A 15,186-nucleotide genomic window follows, 5' to 3' on the forward strand; every position below is an offset into this window, starting at 1 on the left:
GAAATTGCAAAGTTGTGTATAGGGGTCTACCTATAGCATGAATGAAACTCATTATTTTCTTCTTTGCCATTATGTGGTTATAGAAAATATTTCTAGTTATGACCTCCAAAAAATGTTATTGCATCTTTCTATTTGATCTATATAATGTTATAAATTTCCCTATGTACAAGAGTTCTGATTTGAAGATGATGCAGCTGAAAACCTCGTGATACAGTGGAAAGGACATCTAATATTGGATGGTATTTCAGATAAGATAATTAGATCATTTGGGTATTGAATAATGTCTAGAGATGTCAAAATATTTATTATGTGAGGCAATCATGATGACATTGTTGGTAAATTAAACTCTTCTGAAAATTAATTTTAAATTTATCTTCTCATTTCAATGACAGTTGAACTCATTTTATATGAGTTTATAAAGGAATTTATTTGCCATTTGTGCTACAAAAGGTGATGTTGGTGTATGAGAAAAAGTACAGCGGGCTTGATCTCAGCCAGCAAGGCAATTTAGGGAAATGGAAGTTTTCAGCAGCAGCAGCAATAGCTCAGCTCCAGTCACCCATAAATCTCCCCGCCGGCTGTGATTCCTCAGCATCTGTATCCTTCTGTCCCCTGTCTTTGCTTTAATGTATCCTCTGAGGGAATCACTACCCCAGCTTCCTTCTAAGGCATCTTCTGGCTCATTTGCTATTTGAAAATCCATTCGCCCTGTGCTCAAAGGGAGCCAGTTTTACTGCCCACCTCATTAGTGCACTGAGCAGTTCAGACTGCATGGCAGGGGGAGTCCTTGGTGGTCTCTCCACGGGTTGCCTGTGATATCCCTGCAAGTGAGGGGGATGCATGCCTGCCCTCGAGGAAGATTTAGCCTTGACCATAAAAACACACAAGAAGACGTTTCAAGGAATGTATTAGTTCTTAGGGGCAGGATGACTTGCTCTGAACGAAGTTGGGATGAAATAATGTGGTGGGTTATGCTCAGGGAACAGCCACACACCCACCTGGCTGCTCATGCCCTGCCCTCTCCTGCTGGATCTGAAGAAAATAGGAGGAAGGAAAGACTCATGGATGGAGATAAAGACAGTTTAGCAGGTGAAGCCAAAGTGAGGTGTGAAAGCAAAGTAGAGGAGGAGAAGGGAGGAGTTGTTTCCTGTAATAATGTTGATCTCAGTGTGAAAATTTGAAGGTACGGATGTTGGTACAACGTTCCTCTGAAGCACAATTTCTCTACAGTAATGTGCATTAATGTCCACAGATGTTACAAAACTGGGAGGAGCAGGGTCTTAGTGTGTCACTGTTCTGCTGCTCCACAGCCTCGCCTGCAGTGATGTGTCTCTTTATCTCTGCTGGGAGGCAATTTCCTATTTAATAATTAATTCTAGTATCTTTTTGCAGCAACAACCCTGACAGTGATTTTTATTTTGGAGAAGGAAATGTTATGGGAAGATTGGGCCTTAAGTTCCTCTTATTTCCCTGTATTGTTTCCTTTGTGTGGCACTTTTTGTACAGCTACTGCTTTGTTGCTGCCCTCAGGGCTCTTTGTTTTAGGCGTGCCATGAACCATATTTCAGTGTGATTCTTGCTTTTTTCTAGCCAATGCTTGACTCTCACAAAGCTATAATTTTCAGGGTAGAAAGAAGATGGCTTTGTTTGCAGCTCCATGTCTCAGGGAAGCCTGATCTGATGTTGTATTGCAGTGCACATCCCAAAATTTGAGTTTATTCTAGGAGAGATCTAAATGCAAAACATTTACCCACTTTTTCTCTGTCTGTCTTTTCAGCTGACTGTAATTCTGGTGGGTGGCTTTTCAGTCACAAATCTCTTTTGATCCTCTTTGCAATATTCTAATGCCTCATGTTTGGTTAATCCTCTTGCTGTGCTGCTGCCTGGGTTTTCCAGGGCTGCAGTTTGCATGTCTGCCTAGCCTTCATGCCTTAGTGCTGTTAGGTACTGATAAAAAATTAGGTAAAAGAGGACTTGCATATGAATTAGGAATATTTCCGTGGCTGGTATCCTGCCTTATTTGAAGAAAATGTGATTAAGATTCTGTATTTATTTTATCTATTTGTGTTTTGCAGCCCTGCACACGGGGTAAGGATGGTCTGTGCTCACCAGGAGGTAAGTGCCTGACTGCACAGGCTGGTGCAAACCACACCAGGGCTGCTGCTGGGCCGTGGGGTGGCAGAAGCCACATGTGTCTACATTGACAGTGTATGCTCAGACTCACTGCTGACCTTCTGCCAAACACAATCTTCAGTTTCATATATAGACCAAAGCAAAAGCTATAGCTGCCTCTTCCTCAGACAGAGCTCCTGGGAGTTTTATTGCTGCTGTTTCAGTTTTCCTCCATGATGAATGTGCAGCACAGCTGTGGTGATTTAGCACTCGGCTGCTGTGTACAGCACAGAAGGAGCCATCATGTAGAAAAGTGAATATCTTCTTTAAAAAGCCCAGCTCTAGTTATTGCTATGGCCCTGAAATTAGCCCTGGAGCTCAGGCCAGGCTGTGGGGAATAGGGTACACTTCTCTGTTAGCACAGAGCCCTGGCTGGGGCTCACTGCCAGGGAGTACTTCTTAGCTGAAATGGTCAATCTCCTCCTGCTGGAAGAAATGCCACCCTTCTGGAAAATTGTCATCTTCAATGAGAATTAATACTTGATTCCTTGGCTGCTGCTGAGTTCCTCATGGGTCTTTGCTCTGTGGTTTCTCAAAGACACTGACACTAAAATTTGTGCTCCTGGGGAGAGTCACAGGGAATCAACACCACTCTCCAGTGTAGGACACAAAACCTGGAAAACCCCAAGAGCACAAATTTTATTTTAAAGATTCCCAAAATTGCCCAAATAGATTTCCATTGCAAACTTTCTAATAACTTCTGGATTAATGGCTAATACAAATTGTAACAAAAGCATCTAACAACTATTACATTTAGTCGGATAAACATTTGTGCTGTGTAGAAATGTGTCATTTATTTTACCCCTCTTCTTGATTATCTTAGAAGTCTCCCATCCTAAATGATTCTATGATTCTGGTTTCTTCTTCTTCAGTTTGATGGTAAGTATAGGTTGTTCTATGGGAGAAAAGAATGCCCACATCTTTCATCACATTTATTTGAGCGGAGTGCCTTCATAGTGTAATATTGTCATCATTATCTTTTTAGCACATTTTTAAGTATCTAGACAAATTTTAAGTAAATAATGTTGTTTTTTTCATGGAAAATTTTGCAAATATGGTGGCTTAAGCAGTTCTAAATATCTTTGCACAGGTGTTGCTGACTGGATGAAATGTATTTCTGCAACTCAGCCCCTATCCAGTGAAGCCTGCAGGACACACTGAAGTGTAAGTAGATGAGTGAAACTGAGCATGTTCTTCAATTTCTGCTGCTAAATAGGGTGATTTATCAATTTTTTTTAAAAAAAAAACCAGGTCTTTCCCCAAATGTTTCATTGTGATAATCACAAAGTGCTGGGGGTTCTTTAATGGGTACAGAGTTCAGTGCATACACTGATTTTTTTTTTTTGTTTCTTCTTTGAGTTATAGCTGTATATGCACATCTAACTAACACCAAAAGAAGTAAAACTAATAGTAATGCGTTAAACATATTTTAAATATTTAGGATTTCTTCATACAAGAAAGTAGAATTCGGCTTTACATTCATATTCTATTATATTTTAACTTAAATTTAAAAACTATCAAACCTTTTTTTGAGAGCAGGAGGATGGAACATTCCAAAAATAATCCTGATCCAGAAATCAATGTTGTGCCCTAAGGTTTGGAGCAGTCGTGCAATCCCCACTGTCGTGCACTTTTGGTAGTAACAGAGTTGAAAACTAGGGCAGCACTGAGTGACTTCCATGGCGTGTGCTTGGGTATCATATTTGTCCTTACTTTTATTCAACCTGGTTGCAAACATCAAGGAAGTATTTTAAAGAAATAAAAGCCCTGAGAAAGGCTTTGGTAAATCTCAGTTGGGCATAGAACAGAAAGAACAATTGAAAGCAGTGTATAATGAAACAAAAATTAGGTAAAAAAGAGAAAAATCCATAGCTGAGGAAAGAAACATTTTTCCCATCCACAAAGTTTTTGAAAACAGAGCCTCTATTTAAACATCAGTTCCTTAGTCTATAAAGCTGTTTTGCAGTGACCTCCTTTGCATCATGGGTTTGATTTCAAAACTCTACCAAAGTAATTATTACAAGGTGATCACAGCATATCAGGTACAACTTCAAGGCTTTTGGATTATTAGAAGGTTTTAGTCAATTACAAAAATCTTCAGGGCTTTCTAGCACTTTAGACTCCATATTGATTCTTCTCAGACTGCACAACATTTCCGAACCCGTACAGTTAGTGGATTACTGCACGTATAAATAGATTTTGTAAAGTCACCATGTGACTGTGGGCATGCTGGGGGGAGCTCCTGGGGCAGAGAGTGCTTGTTGTGGCTTCCCTTTAACTCTTCAGCTGAATTAGAAATATGTGCCTCAATACAGCTCTCCTTAATACCAGTGTATGTGTGTACAGTTAAAAAAATGAATTGAGAAACAGAGCAAGTGTTTCAGCCAGTGATCCCTGACTAGGGATTGAGTTGACAGTTGGATTTGGACAAATCCATGGAGATTTGTAGCCCTTTTTTGAATGCCACATCCCTTCTCAGTGGGTTCTTAAATTAACTTAAGCACTGCTTGGGAAAAATGACTGTATTTTCTCTGCTTTCTGTCAGAAAGGCAGAGAGTATCTGACCCAGGCTTTGTGGTGTGCAGGACTGATGGACTGACCATGCAGGCAGCACCTTGGCAAAACCAGAGCATGTGCTGCTGCTGCCACCTGGCCAACCACAGCACAGGTCAGAAGGTGTGGAAGAAAGCTGGGGTTGCTGTAAATTGGGCACAGGTACATGGGAGGGAGCTGAGGCATTGCCAGGCAGAAGAGGATATCAGTAGCCCAGAAATGAGAGTAGGATATTGTGGGTCTGTAGGTCTATTAGACAATTCTAAGAGGAATTGAAGGCTTGGAGAGGGGTTTGCAGACATGGAGGAACTGTGAAGGGTAGCAGGTGGAAGAACAAGGACAGGAACTGTGAAACTGTATCAGAGGGATGGAGAAATCAGATTTCATTTATTCTGTTACCCTTGGACAAACTCATTAAAACCTTGCCATCTGGTGCAGTGGTTGTTAAGTGACAAATTTGAACTCAAAAGAAGTAGGTTAGCAGCCTCTTACCCAACTTCCTCTGAAGCTTCAGCATAGCTATCATCAGTCTGGGTACCATTCCAGCAACACCAACACCATTCCCTGATTTCTGGGGTTCAGTTTGCACCAGTTTCCCCCATTGCAGATGTATTGATGCTGCATCCACATCACTCTTGGGTGAATATGTGTACACAGCGCAGGGCATGCCAAGAATTTAGAAGGTTTGGACCATATTAGAGGAAGATCAAACAAATAACTAATTAAAATAGCTAATAAAATAAATACCAGATCTTATGACAATAAAAAGTCAAACTTACTTCAAAACCATTTCCACTGGAGGGAGAGTGCCTTCCTTACCCCTACAGGAAAATGCTTTCAGCCACTAAAATTCAGGAGAGGGGTGGAAGAGGCAGCATTATCTGTGAAGCTGTGTCACAGAAAAGGCTTTGATGCCTGTGTCCTCCCAAAGCAGTCTGTGCCCAGCAAAGGTTCTGGCACCCTGGCAGGGGGTAGGGGACCTTGAAGCCCCATAGCCCCACTCTCTGGACAACTGCTGTGCCTCTGAGGCCTCCGAGCAGGGGCTGGGGCACCTCAGATTTGGGTATTGTGGTTTTCAACATCACAGCGCCCACATCTGGCCCCAGCCTTGCACATTGAAGTGCTTTACAAGCTAAATATTTCATTGACTGCCTGGCTGGTGCCTGGAGGTAGTCATTTCAAATGGATGCTCTGCATTTAAAAAGACTGACTGCTTTGCCTCAGCCCAACATAATCAGCTGTCTTGCAAACTCCACAGCTAATAAAATATTAAATCTGTTTTGGCACCCAGAAATAAATACAGGCTTGAGAATCTCATCACACGTATCTCCCTCTCCTTAGTTCCCTGTCCCCACCACATCACACTGAGGTGCTGCTGCTCAGGGCAAGGCTTTTTGTCAGGTCATGACATGGGAGATGAGCAGTGCACCAGGACCAGGGTATTATCTGTTGGGATGCAATGAAGTGATCCAGTCAGGCACCAGCTGTGCTTGCAGCCTGTGCCACGCGGAGGAAGGCAGCCTGTGGAATGTCTGCCCCACGGCTCCGAGTTGCTCAGTGGGAGCTGCATTCATTTAAAAGCTGAAGTTAAAAGTAGAGCCTCACATTAGAAACCAGGCTAGAATAATAAAGAGCACAGTAGCCATAAACCTCCACAAAAGTTATTCATAATTTAGTTATCAAATTCTTGTTTAAAAACTGTATATAGTTTAAAAATCACTGTTGTAATAATACCGCTGTGTTAATGCAACGTAACCGTGCCTTTCCAGTACTTCATCTTGTTTTAATTCTCAGGGCTAAGAGTTTATTTAATTTTTCTCCTCTAGCCACCTACAGGTGAGCTAAAACAGTAATAAAACATCTGCATGAAATCTGCCCAGGTCAGCAGGTCCCAAGTCAAAGCCCCTTGAAATCAAAGGGCAAAGTGTCACCATCTTTAACAGGGTTTGGGGTCAAGCTCCCCAGACCTGCCCCTGCAAACACTTGCAGCATGTGCTTAGTGCCCAAGGGGCTTAATCCAGGCTGGGGAACTCATCACTTAAAAATCACACGTGTGAGGACCTGAAGCTGACGTGCACCTGAGGTTGCCTGCCCTGGGAATTGCTGCTGAGGGTCGAGCTTTGGTCTCCTTTGCACCCCAGCCCCAGAAACTTTCCCTTTGGTCTCTAAGGGGTAGCATGGTTCCCATTAGAGCTGGATGAAATGACACAGCAAACGCAGTGTGTACAAAGCCTGCACGCAGCACTTGTCAGCACAATGCTTTCTCTGGGCCCCAAAGGCAGTAATTAGTAAAATATGTGGGGTTCTTAATTCCCAGGTGCACTGTGTGCCAGTAATGAGTGCAATATTGTGTGCTGTTGTTGGCTGGGCACAACAGCTGTAGCAGCAGTCCTTTCATACAAGGAACTGCTGGATTTTGTTGGTGGAGGTGTACAGGGGTGGCTGCCTGCTCCCTGCCTCCCAGCCTTCCAGGCTAGGAAGGGTTTTCCAGCCACTGGAGACCAGAGGGATGTTGTTCCTGTTTTTCTGCACCTCTCCATCCCCTGTCTTCTTACACGATCACAGCAGTGCAATGGATGATCTGTGACCAGCAGCTACAGTTACAGTAGCGTTTCTCTTGACTAATGTTACCAGTGTAGTGTTTTCTTTGGCTTTGAAAACACTGCACGAAATCCCTTGGCAGGGCTAATGGCTAACTGGAAATGTGTTAGAAATCTACTTGGCAATTAGAATTAGGCTTGACAATTGGAAACCTGCTTGGCAATAATCACTGAGGTGCTGCAGCACATCCAGGAACAGGCAACAGAGCTGCTGAAGGGTCTACAGAGTCATTCATATGAGGAGGGGCTGAGGGAGCTGGGGGTGTTTAGCCTGGAGAAAAGGAGGCTCTGGGGAGACCTTATCTTATAACTTAGACATTACTAAAGTTCTAGTTCTTATTCCCTAGAACGACCTGAAAGGAGGGTGCAGTGAGATGGGTTGGCCTCTTCTCCCAAGTAACAGCAATATAACGAGAGGAAATAGCCTCAGGTTGTGCCAGGGGAGGTTTAGGTGGGATATGAGAAAAAATCCCTTCGTCAAAGGGGTGGCCAAGCATTGTAACGGGCTGACCAGGGCAGTGGTGGAGTCACCATCCCTGCAGGTATTTAAAAGCTATATAGGTGTGGCACTAAGGGACATGATTTAGTGGTGGACTTGGCAGTGCTGGGTTATCAGTTGGACTTGATGATCTTGGAGGTCCTTTCCAATCTAAATTATTCTAGGATTCTATAAAACTATTGCCTAAATACGTAGGAAGACTCAGCCACAGCTCAGCACACACAGTGAAAGCAAATGCTAACTCCAGTGAAGGGCATGAGCACAGTACCCAGCCCTGCAGGGTATACCCAGGGTATCTGTTTGCAGCCTCTCTTATGAAATAGTTTTCAGTTTCAGCATTGCTTTTATTTTTGAAAAATTGAAAACGTTATTTTAGTTCACTCAGCTCCTTCATTCTGTAAGCCTTCTTTTGGAATGTGGGCGTTTCCTAAAAAGCTTTGGTATAATTAATACTTTTCTGTGCTTGTACATGATTTGATGCTGCCTGACAGGATAAAACCAGAGAAGCATCACCCAGGCCTCTCCCCCAGTCTTTTCCAATGTTTTCTTCACTTTAACACTCACCAGTCCTTACGTGCTCAATGCATTCTGTCACCTCAGTGCTGTCACAGGGCTGAGTGGAGCACATGATGGCCTTGAGCTTTTACATGGCAACTCCATTCTTTGAACATGTTTTGTCACATTTCACAGAATGAAGGACTGTTAGAGTTGTTGGAAGGGGCCTCTGGAGGTCATCCAGGGCACCCCTCCTGCCCAGGTAGGGTCGCCTGGAGCAGTTGACACAGGAATGCACCCAGGTGGGTTTGGAATATTTCTAGAGAGGGAGACTCCACAACCTCCCTGGGCAGTTCCAGTGCTCTGCCACCCTCTCTGTAAACTTCTTCCTCATGCTGCGGTGGAGAACTTGTTGTGTTTTAGTTTGTTGCCATTGCTCCTCATCCTGTTGCTGGGCACCACTGAAAAGAGTCTGGCACCATCCTCTTGGCACCTGCCTTTGAGATATTTATATTTACTGATGAGATCCCCTCTCAGTCTCCTCCGGACTAAATAGGCCCGGTTCCCGCAGTCTCTCCCTGTAAGAGAGATGCTCGAGATCCCTCAGCCTCTGCGTAGCCTCCGCTGGACCCTCTCCAGGAGCTGCTCGTGTTTTCTGTACTGAGGAGCCAGACCTGGACACAGCGCTCCAGATGTGCCTCACTAGGGCCGAGTAGAGCGGGGGGAGGATTTAAAGGAGGAGAAGCCAATGAGAGGCGGCTTTCCTGCCTGGGTGATTTTCCCCTTTTCCCCTTATTTTCAATGGCAGGGCCGGTGCGGGCGCAGAGGCGCGGCGGTCCCGCTGTCCCCGCTCGGAGCGGGCGCGCTGCGGCCAGGAGCGCACGGGGGCCGCGGGGCTGCCGCAGGTGCCGGCCGGGGGACAGGTCGGGGCCGCGGCGCCGTTCCGGGCTCGGCTGCGCTCCCGCCCCCCGGCCCCGCCCGGCCCCGCCGCCGCCCCGGGGAGGGCGGGGAGCGCCCGGCGGAGCGGCGGGAGCGGCGGCGGGCGCGGGGCCTCCCGGCGCTACCTGTGCGAGCGCCGCGGGGCCGGGCGGGGGGCCGGGAGCGCTCCCAGCATGGACTTTGACGGTGGGTTTGCGTCTTTGCCGTTCAGGAGCCCGCAGGAGGCGGCGGCGTCGGTGGGACGAGGGCCGGATCCCGCGGGCACCGCCGGAGGAAGGGGCAGCCCGTTGGCCGGGGATCGTGCGCGGCGGGGCCGGCGGGGCCACGCTTCCAGCATGCTGCTCGCACGGACACCGCCCCGCCGCGCCGGTATGTGCCCGGCTCCAGCGCTCCGGGATGGGGCCGGCAGGGGGGATGCGCGGCCGCCACCCGCGGGGCGAGCCGGCCGTGGGCACCACTGGCCTTCAGCCTCTTGGGGCTGGCGGTGTGCGGGAGAGCAGGGAGAGCCGTGCCTTGAGGTGGGGTTTTGCAGGACGGGCGGCGGTGCTGCTGCACTCCTCCCATCATCTCGCGGCTAGGTTGCCGGCCACAGACTGCTCCGAACTGAGCGCTCCCGTTGGGCAGCCTGGGCAAAGGTGGTACGGTGAACAGCACTGAGAATGGGGCGGAGTGGGAAGGTAAACGGCGTGGCTGCTTCCCTCCAAGCGGTGCTCCTGCTGTGGGGAAGACGTGAGACTACCGTATTTGCCGGCCGAGGTGATGTGAGGGTCTGTCAGCCCCTGCTTTGCCATGAGTACCCTTTCCAGGCTTCCACACAAACCCTTATAACAGAGTGGGTTATCTTCATCTGGCACGTTATAAAATACAAATTTAATAATGCAAGACCTAGCATGGCAAAAATTGTTAAGCGTTTAGAAATATTTTATGCTTTCTCATAGTTCGGTAAGTAGTAGTCCAAATTAGGTTTCTAAATATAGTAATTTAAAAAAAAAGAAAAATGCAGGGATTTATCCTGTAGCTTTAACAAAGTGGCGTTTTTAACCTTCAAGTACATACAAATTTGTTTTCTTCTGAAGATCACGTTCTGCTGAGAACATTCTTGCTTTAAAGTCACCCTGGTTTGTACAAGTTGCCCAGGGGGTTGGGCAGAGCCTCAGGCGCTCGTGTCTCTGGGGACAAGGTGTTTCAGTGGGCAGGGTCCTGGCAGGGAAGGGCTGGCAGTGGTGCCAGGCTGTGCGGGCACAGCTGCCTCGCCTGGCTGCCGGCCTTCCCGCTTCCCAGGCGCGAAGGCGGCAACTGCTGCAAGTGGGAGCTGGCACGTTGGGAGTGATGGAACTCCAGGAAACAAATACCGGGGGAGAGCCGTGAGACAGAGGGATTTTTAAGGCTGACATCGTTCTTTGTTGCAATTCTGGGCAGCTTTTGTATGCTTGAAGCATCTGGTTGTTAACTCCTCACTTTGTTCTCTTACTCCTCAATTTGTGCTTATCATTGGTAACATAGTTGTGATTTTAAAATGTGGGGCTGTTTTCCTGTGCATTCCTAGGTGAGATATGGAAAAATCTCTGGGCTTCTCTGGTGCATTTTTAATTCCAACTCCCCTTTTTATAATTGGCTTCTGGAGATCAAAGAACGGAATAGGGTTGTGTGCTGCTTTTATTGTGCTCTTCTCTGGTTGATCTTTGGCAGGTCTTGACCGCCTCCTTCCTTCTGACTTTGATTTGAGTCAGTCCAGAGGAGCCTTTGCCTTCCCGAGGGCATCACAAAGCCAGGCCGTGTCCCTCATTCATACCTTATGCTCTGCAGCTCCATATGTTCGTAGTTGAATCTTGTGACAGGCACTACAATAAAACCCGACCCTGTCAGCCTGAGCCACCGAGCTGCTCTTTTAGCTGCTGCTGCTGCTCCTCAGTTCCTGCTGGCAGGATCCCCAGGCTGGGCAGCAGCCAGCAATAGCTGCAGGAGGGGTTTTTCTTGCTCGTAAATATTTGTGCATCCCTTTTCATTGTCTGCAGCTCTGTCTCTGCCTGGCACCTGTGGAGGACAATAATGCACCTCTACGAACAAGGCTAGATCCTGAGCCTTAGTCTGAGTGTAAGTAGCTTAATGTTTCAAAGTGTTCCTGGAGAGGACTGTTCATAGGTAGGCTGTGACTCCACTAGTGAGTAGTTGGGATGGAAGTTTTGTAGTATATGTAGGAAAATTCCTGTTTCCACTCTAGTTCACTCCAGTGTTAAAGTACTGTAATAAACCAAGAGGCTGCTTTGTCTGGACCCAGTGCTGTGCCTTGGGGCAGTCTAACCTCGGTGTGGGAGCTGGCCACTGTCTCTGACTCCTTTAGTGGTGTGCCTTGTGTTTCCCCCTGCTGTGGGAAAATGTGTGTGGGAATGGTCTTCAGACTATGGATTTGCAGCTAATACAGATGGGAGGGGCTGATAATTACAAGAGCTCTGAGCTTTGCTGAAAGATGTGTTGAACCTGCATCCTTTCATGTTATGCAGGGCAAGGAAACAGCTGTACCTGTACGTCAAAAACTCTATATCCATTTCTGATATTTTGTTTTTCTGTTCACTCACCAGTTTTGAGCATTATTTTGTAATTGGGTTCCTAGAGAATTTTGGATCTCCTCTATACTATTAGCTTTCCCTTCCAAAGGCATTCCTCTACAGTTTCTGTAGCTGGCTTCCTTATGTATTAGCTGAACTTCCTGCAGATGGAGTTTCTGAGAAATTCTGCATCTTCTTCATGCCCTTTTTGCTACAACCTCACTCCAAGGCCTTAATTGCTAAGGAACTCCCTTGGTTCACTGTTACCCACCTAGAAAAAAGGCTTTTATCGACTGTAGGCATCCTGTTCATATAGGGGTAGTTAAGTTAGTGTTTCCTCTTGTCCACTGACTGGCAGATTCTTTACTGGTGCATGTTTGCTTGCTTGTATTCTGAGACATTGGGGAAAAGAAACGTCCAGCATGGAAAAATCAAGCAGAATTAATACTTTGCAAGTATTTTTGTCCAAATTCGGACTAACAGCTAGGGTAAAATGTGAGCAGAACCTATAAGAAGTTTTTAGCATCCTGTCCTTCGTGGCTGCTCCCTGAGCTGTGTGTGTGCAGTTCTGGTGAATAAACTGCTGCACTGGAAGGAAGATTTCAGGACAGGCTGACTGGGTACAGTTTTACTTTCATGAATTTAGACAGCTACCAAGCACACAGTGTTCTTTGCTTTTAACAAGACTTCTTTTTGCTGGATGAAGAATAACACTGTGGCTGCTGAGGGCTGTACCTACTGGCATTGCTGTTCTCTGAACTACTGATATTTTCACCCAAAGGTTTCTTTTGGTACTTCATCTTTGCTTGCTATTTTCCAAAGCTTGGGTAAGATTGCTAGAACAGTGCAGAAAGCACTTGTTTTTGCTCCTGGCTTCTGTGGTTGTGTGTCTTGGGGAGGGGGGAGACTGTTTCTTGATTTTTGTGGGGGTTTTGCCTTTTTTCTTTTTTTTCTTTTTAAAGTCAAGTACTAGTTTTAGCTTTCCAGAGTTTTTCAGCGTAAAAACTCACATCAACGCGGCTGTACTATTTAATAGCAAAACACCCCACTCGCACATCATAAAGTAAAGTAAGAAGAAACATTTTCTTCTCTCTTGTTTTTCCCTCTAATTTGAAGATTTTCGTGTTCCTTAACTGCATTGCCTAAGTGCTTGAGAGATGAAATTTGACATGGAAATTGCCTCCATTAAGTAACTCAGTATTCTGAGAAGGCAGCTTTAGGCAGGTGGGGTTCAGTCTCTTCTCTCAGGTACCAAGCAGTACATCCAGAGGAAATGACCTCAAGTTGTGCCAGGAGAGGTTTAGGTTGGATACTAGCAGAGACTCTTCACTGAAAGGGTGGTCAGGATTGGAACAGGCTGCCCAGGGAACTGGTGGAATGACCATCCCTGGAGATATTTAAAAGATGTGTAGATGTGGCTCTTAGGGACAGGTTTTAGCTGTGGACATGGCAGTGCTGGGATAATGGTGGGACTTGATCTGGAGGGTCTTTTCCAACCAAACTGATTCTGTGATCAGCTGTGCTCTTACTAAAAAGCCTTTTAAAGTAAACTAGAGGTCTGCCTCATTTTGAAAAGCAAATGTGCTGTTTCCCCATTAAGTTACAAACTTTCTCAGAAGCCTGGAAAAGCTTTATCAATGCTCGCCATGGAGAGGAAAAAGCCAGGCCTTTGAAATTCCAGCACGTACCTTGAGACTGATAACCAGGAGACTTTCACTTCCACGCTAATCCTGCACAGCAGTTGTTTGCAGTTGCTGCATCCAGCCCTTTCCAATCTGTAGCTCTTATCTCTTGTTGGCACTAAGCGACAGGAGAGGGAGGGGATGGCCCTGAGAGGAATGAGATCTCCAGTTTTGCTTTTCATGTCCTGAGTTGTTTTGGGGTATTTGAATATCAGTGATTGCCTGAGGTAGCAGAATCTTTGATATTGTGCTTGCCTTAAAGTAACTGTAGCTTTTTAAAACTTCTTTTTCCTATGATTAGGAGGAGTTGTTATACTAAATGTTGTGCAGTGCATCTCCTCGGTAGGATTTGCAGGATGGATGTTAAGGAGAAGCAGGGCTGAAAGCCTGGTGGGTTGGACTGCTCTGGGAGCTCTTGCCTGGGGCTGCTCTGCACGGGAGCTCTGAGTCCTGCAGCGATGGATGGGATGCTGTGCACTGAGTGAATGATTCATCGCTCTGCCATTTCTGTGCTGCTGCTCTCCTCGGAGCTGCAGAATATCCAAAAAGGCTGATGCCATGTGTGCTCCTGAATTACAGCCCAGCTTGTTAGGGAGAGGCAGGCAGAGGATGTTCAGGGTTCCCTCTCCATTACATGGAGGGTGTGAATATTTTATGTGGTTGGGTGCAATTCAGAGGTACAGATGACTAAGTGCTGTTTGGTTATCTCTGCTCATAGGTCAGCTGGGTCACCTGCCCAAACTCCAGTTGCATATCTTTGTTCCAGTGTTTATTGTTTCCATGATAATGGCAGCACTGGGATCGTCTGCTCTCCCTGTGTCCTTGAATGGTCCTGGTCTCAGCAGAAGGTCCTGGTCTCAGCAGAAGCTGTGAAAGGGAGAAGGGAAAGTGGGAGAAAACTTTAGAGGTTAGGCAAAAGATGAGGCATATTACCCTTCCTGTATCCTTGCTGAAATCGTCCTTAGCTGGACTTGCTGTGGGAGGAGGTTGGCATCCTGCAGACGGTCAGCAGCCACTTGCCCAAGCAGCTGCCCCACCCTGCGCCCAGGATTAGGTGCTGTATATGAATTGTTGCAGCCTGTCATTCAATCTAATTTATTAAGTGCTGTATCATCCTTTTACCTTTGTCAAAGTCAAGTTCTTTGTGGGAGAAAAGGCAAGCAGACTTGTGCAAGGCCAGCACTACAGATTCATCACCTTGGTAATAATGTGTACCTTTGACATCCTGGCGAGTGCTGAGTTCTGTTCTGGGTTCCCTTTGCAGAGTCCCAGACGTGAAGCTGTCTGTGCTCTCCTGGGGACAAGGGGACAACCTGTTAGAAGCAGACGTGGTTCTGGTAAGTGGCACTCTGAGCTTCTCCTGTGGATACCCAGGGCAGATCTGAAAGCCTCCCTGCTGGAGGAGGAGTCATATTTGAACCTGAGAGTTTGGCTCTGTCACAGCAGGAATTACTTGCTGCCTTCAGCTGGGCAAAGCTGCACATTTTGAAAAGCTATTTTGAAAAGTATGACTTATTTTTAATCCAGTGACTGCTGTAACAGAAAGTGTTACAGAAAGCAGTTTCTTACAGCATAATATTGAACTTCAAGATTTTTTCTGAGTTTCTTACGGATGGAAAACTTAAATGGCAACAGGAACTTACTTGCTTATGATGGCTACAGATGTTGCATAACAGCAGAACACTTGCTCTTCTGCCTGT

The 15,186-nt window shown here is 46.2% G+C and overlaps 1 protein-coding gene across 16 annotated transcripts in view; it reads left to right on the forward strand.

The window, feature by feature from the left end:
• AKAP19 (A-kinase anchoring protein 19) overlaps positions 1-15,186 on the forward strand; it is a 31,365-nt gene that overhangs the window by 8,708 nt on the left and 7,471 nt on the right. For 4 of the 16 annotated variants that reach the window (XM_085066016.1, XM_085066018.1, XM_085066019.1 and 1 more), the window contains exons 1-2: positions 9,098-9,444; positions 14,751-14,823. In XM_085066016.1, the coding sequence (XP_084922142.1) occupies positions 9,121-9,444; positions 14,751-14,823 (397 nt within the window). In that variant the 5' untranslated portion in view covers positions 9,098-9,120. The other 12 variants (XM_085066027.1, XM_085066031.1, XM_085066030.1 and 9 more) reach the window with 8 other exon arrangements.

This window comes from Lichenostomus cassidix, chromosome 7, assembly GCF_008360975.1.
Source record: "Lichenostomus cassidix isolate B80296 chromosome 7, HeHo_3.0, whole genome shotgun sequence".
Lineage (NCBI taxonomy): Eukaryota > Metazoa > Chordata > Aves > Passeriformes > Meliphagidae > Lichenostomus > Lichenostomus cassidix.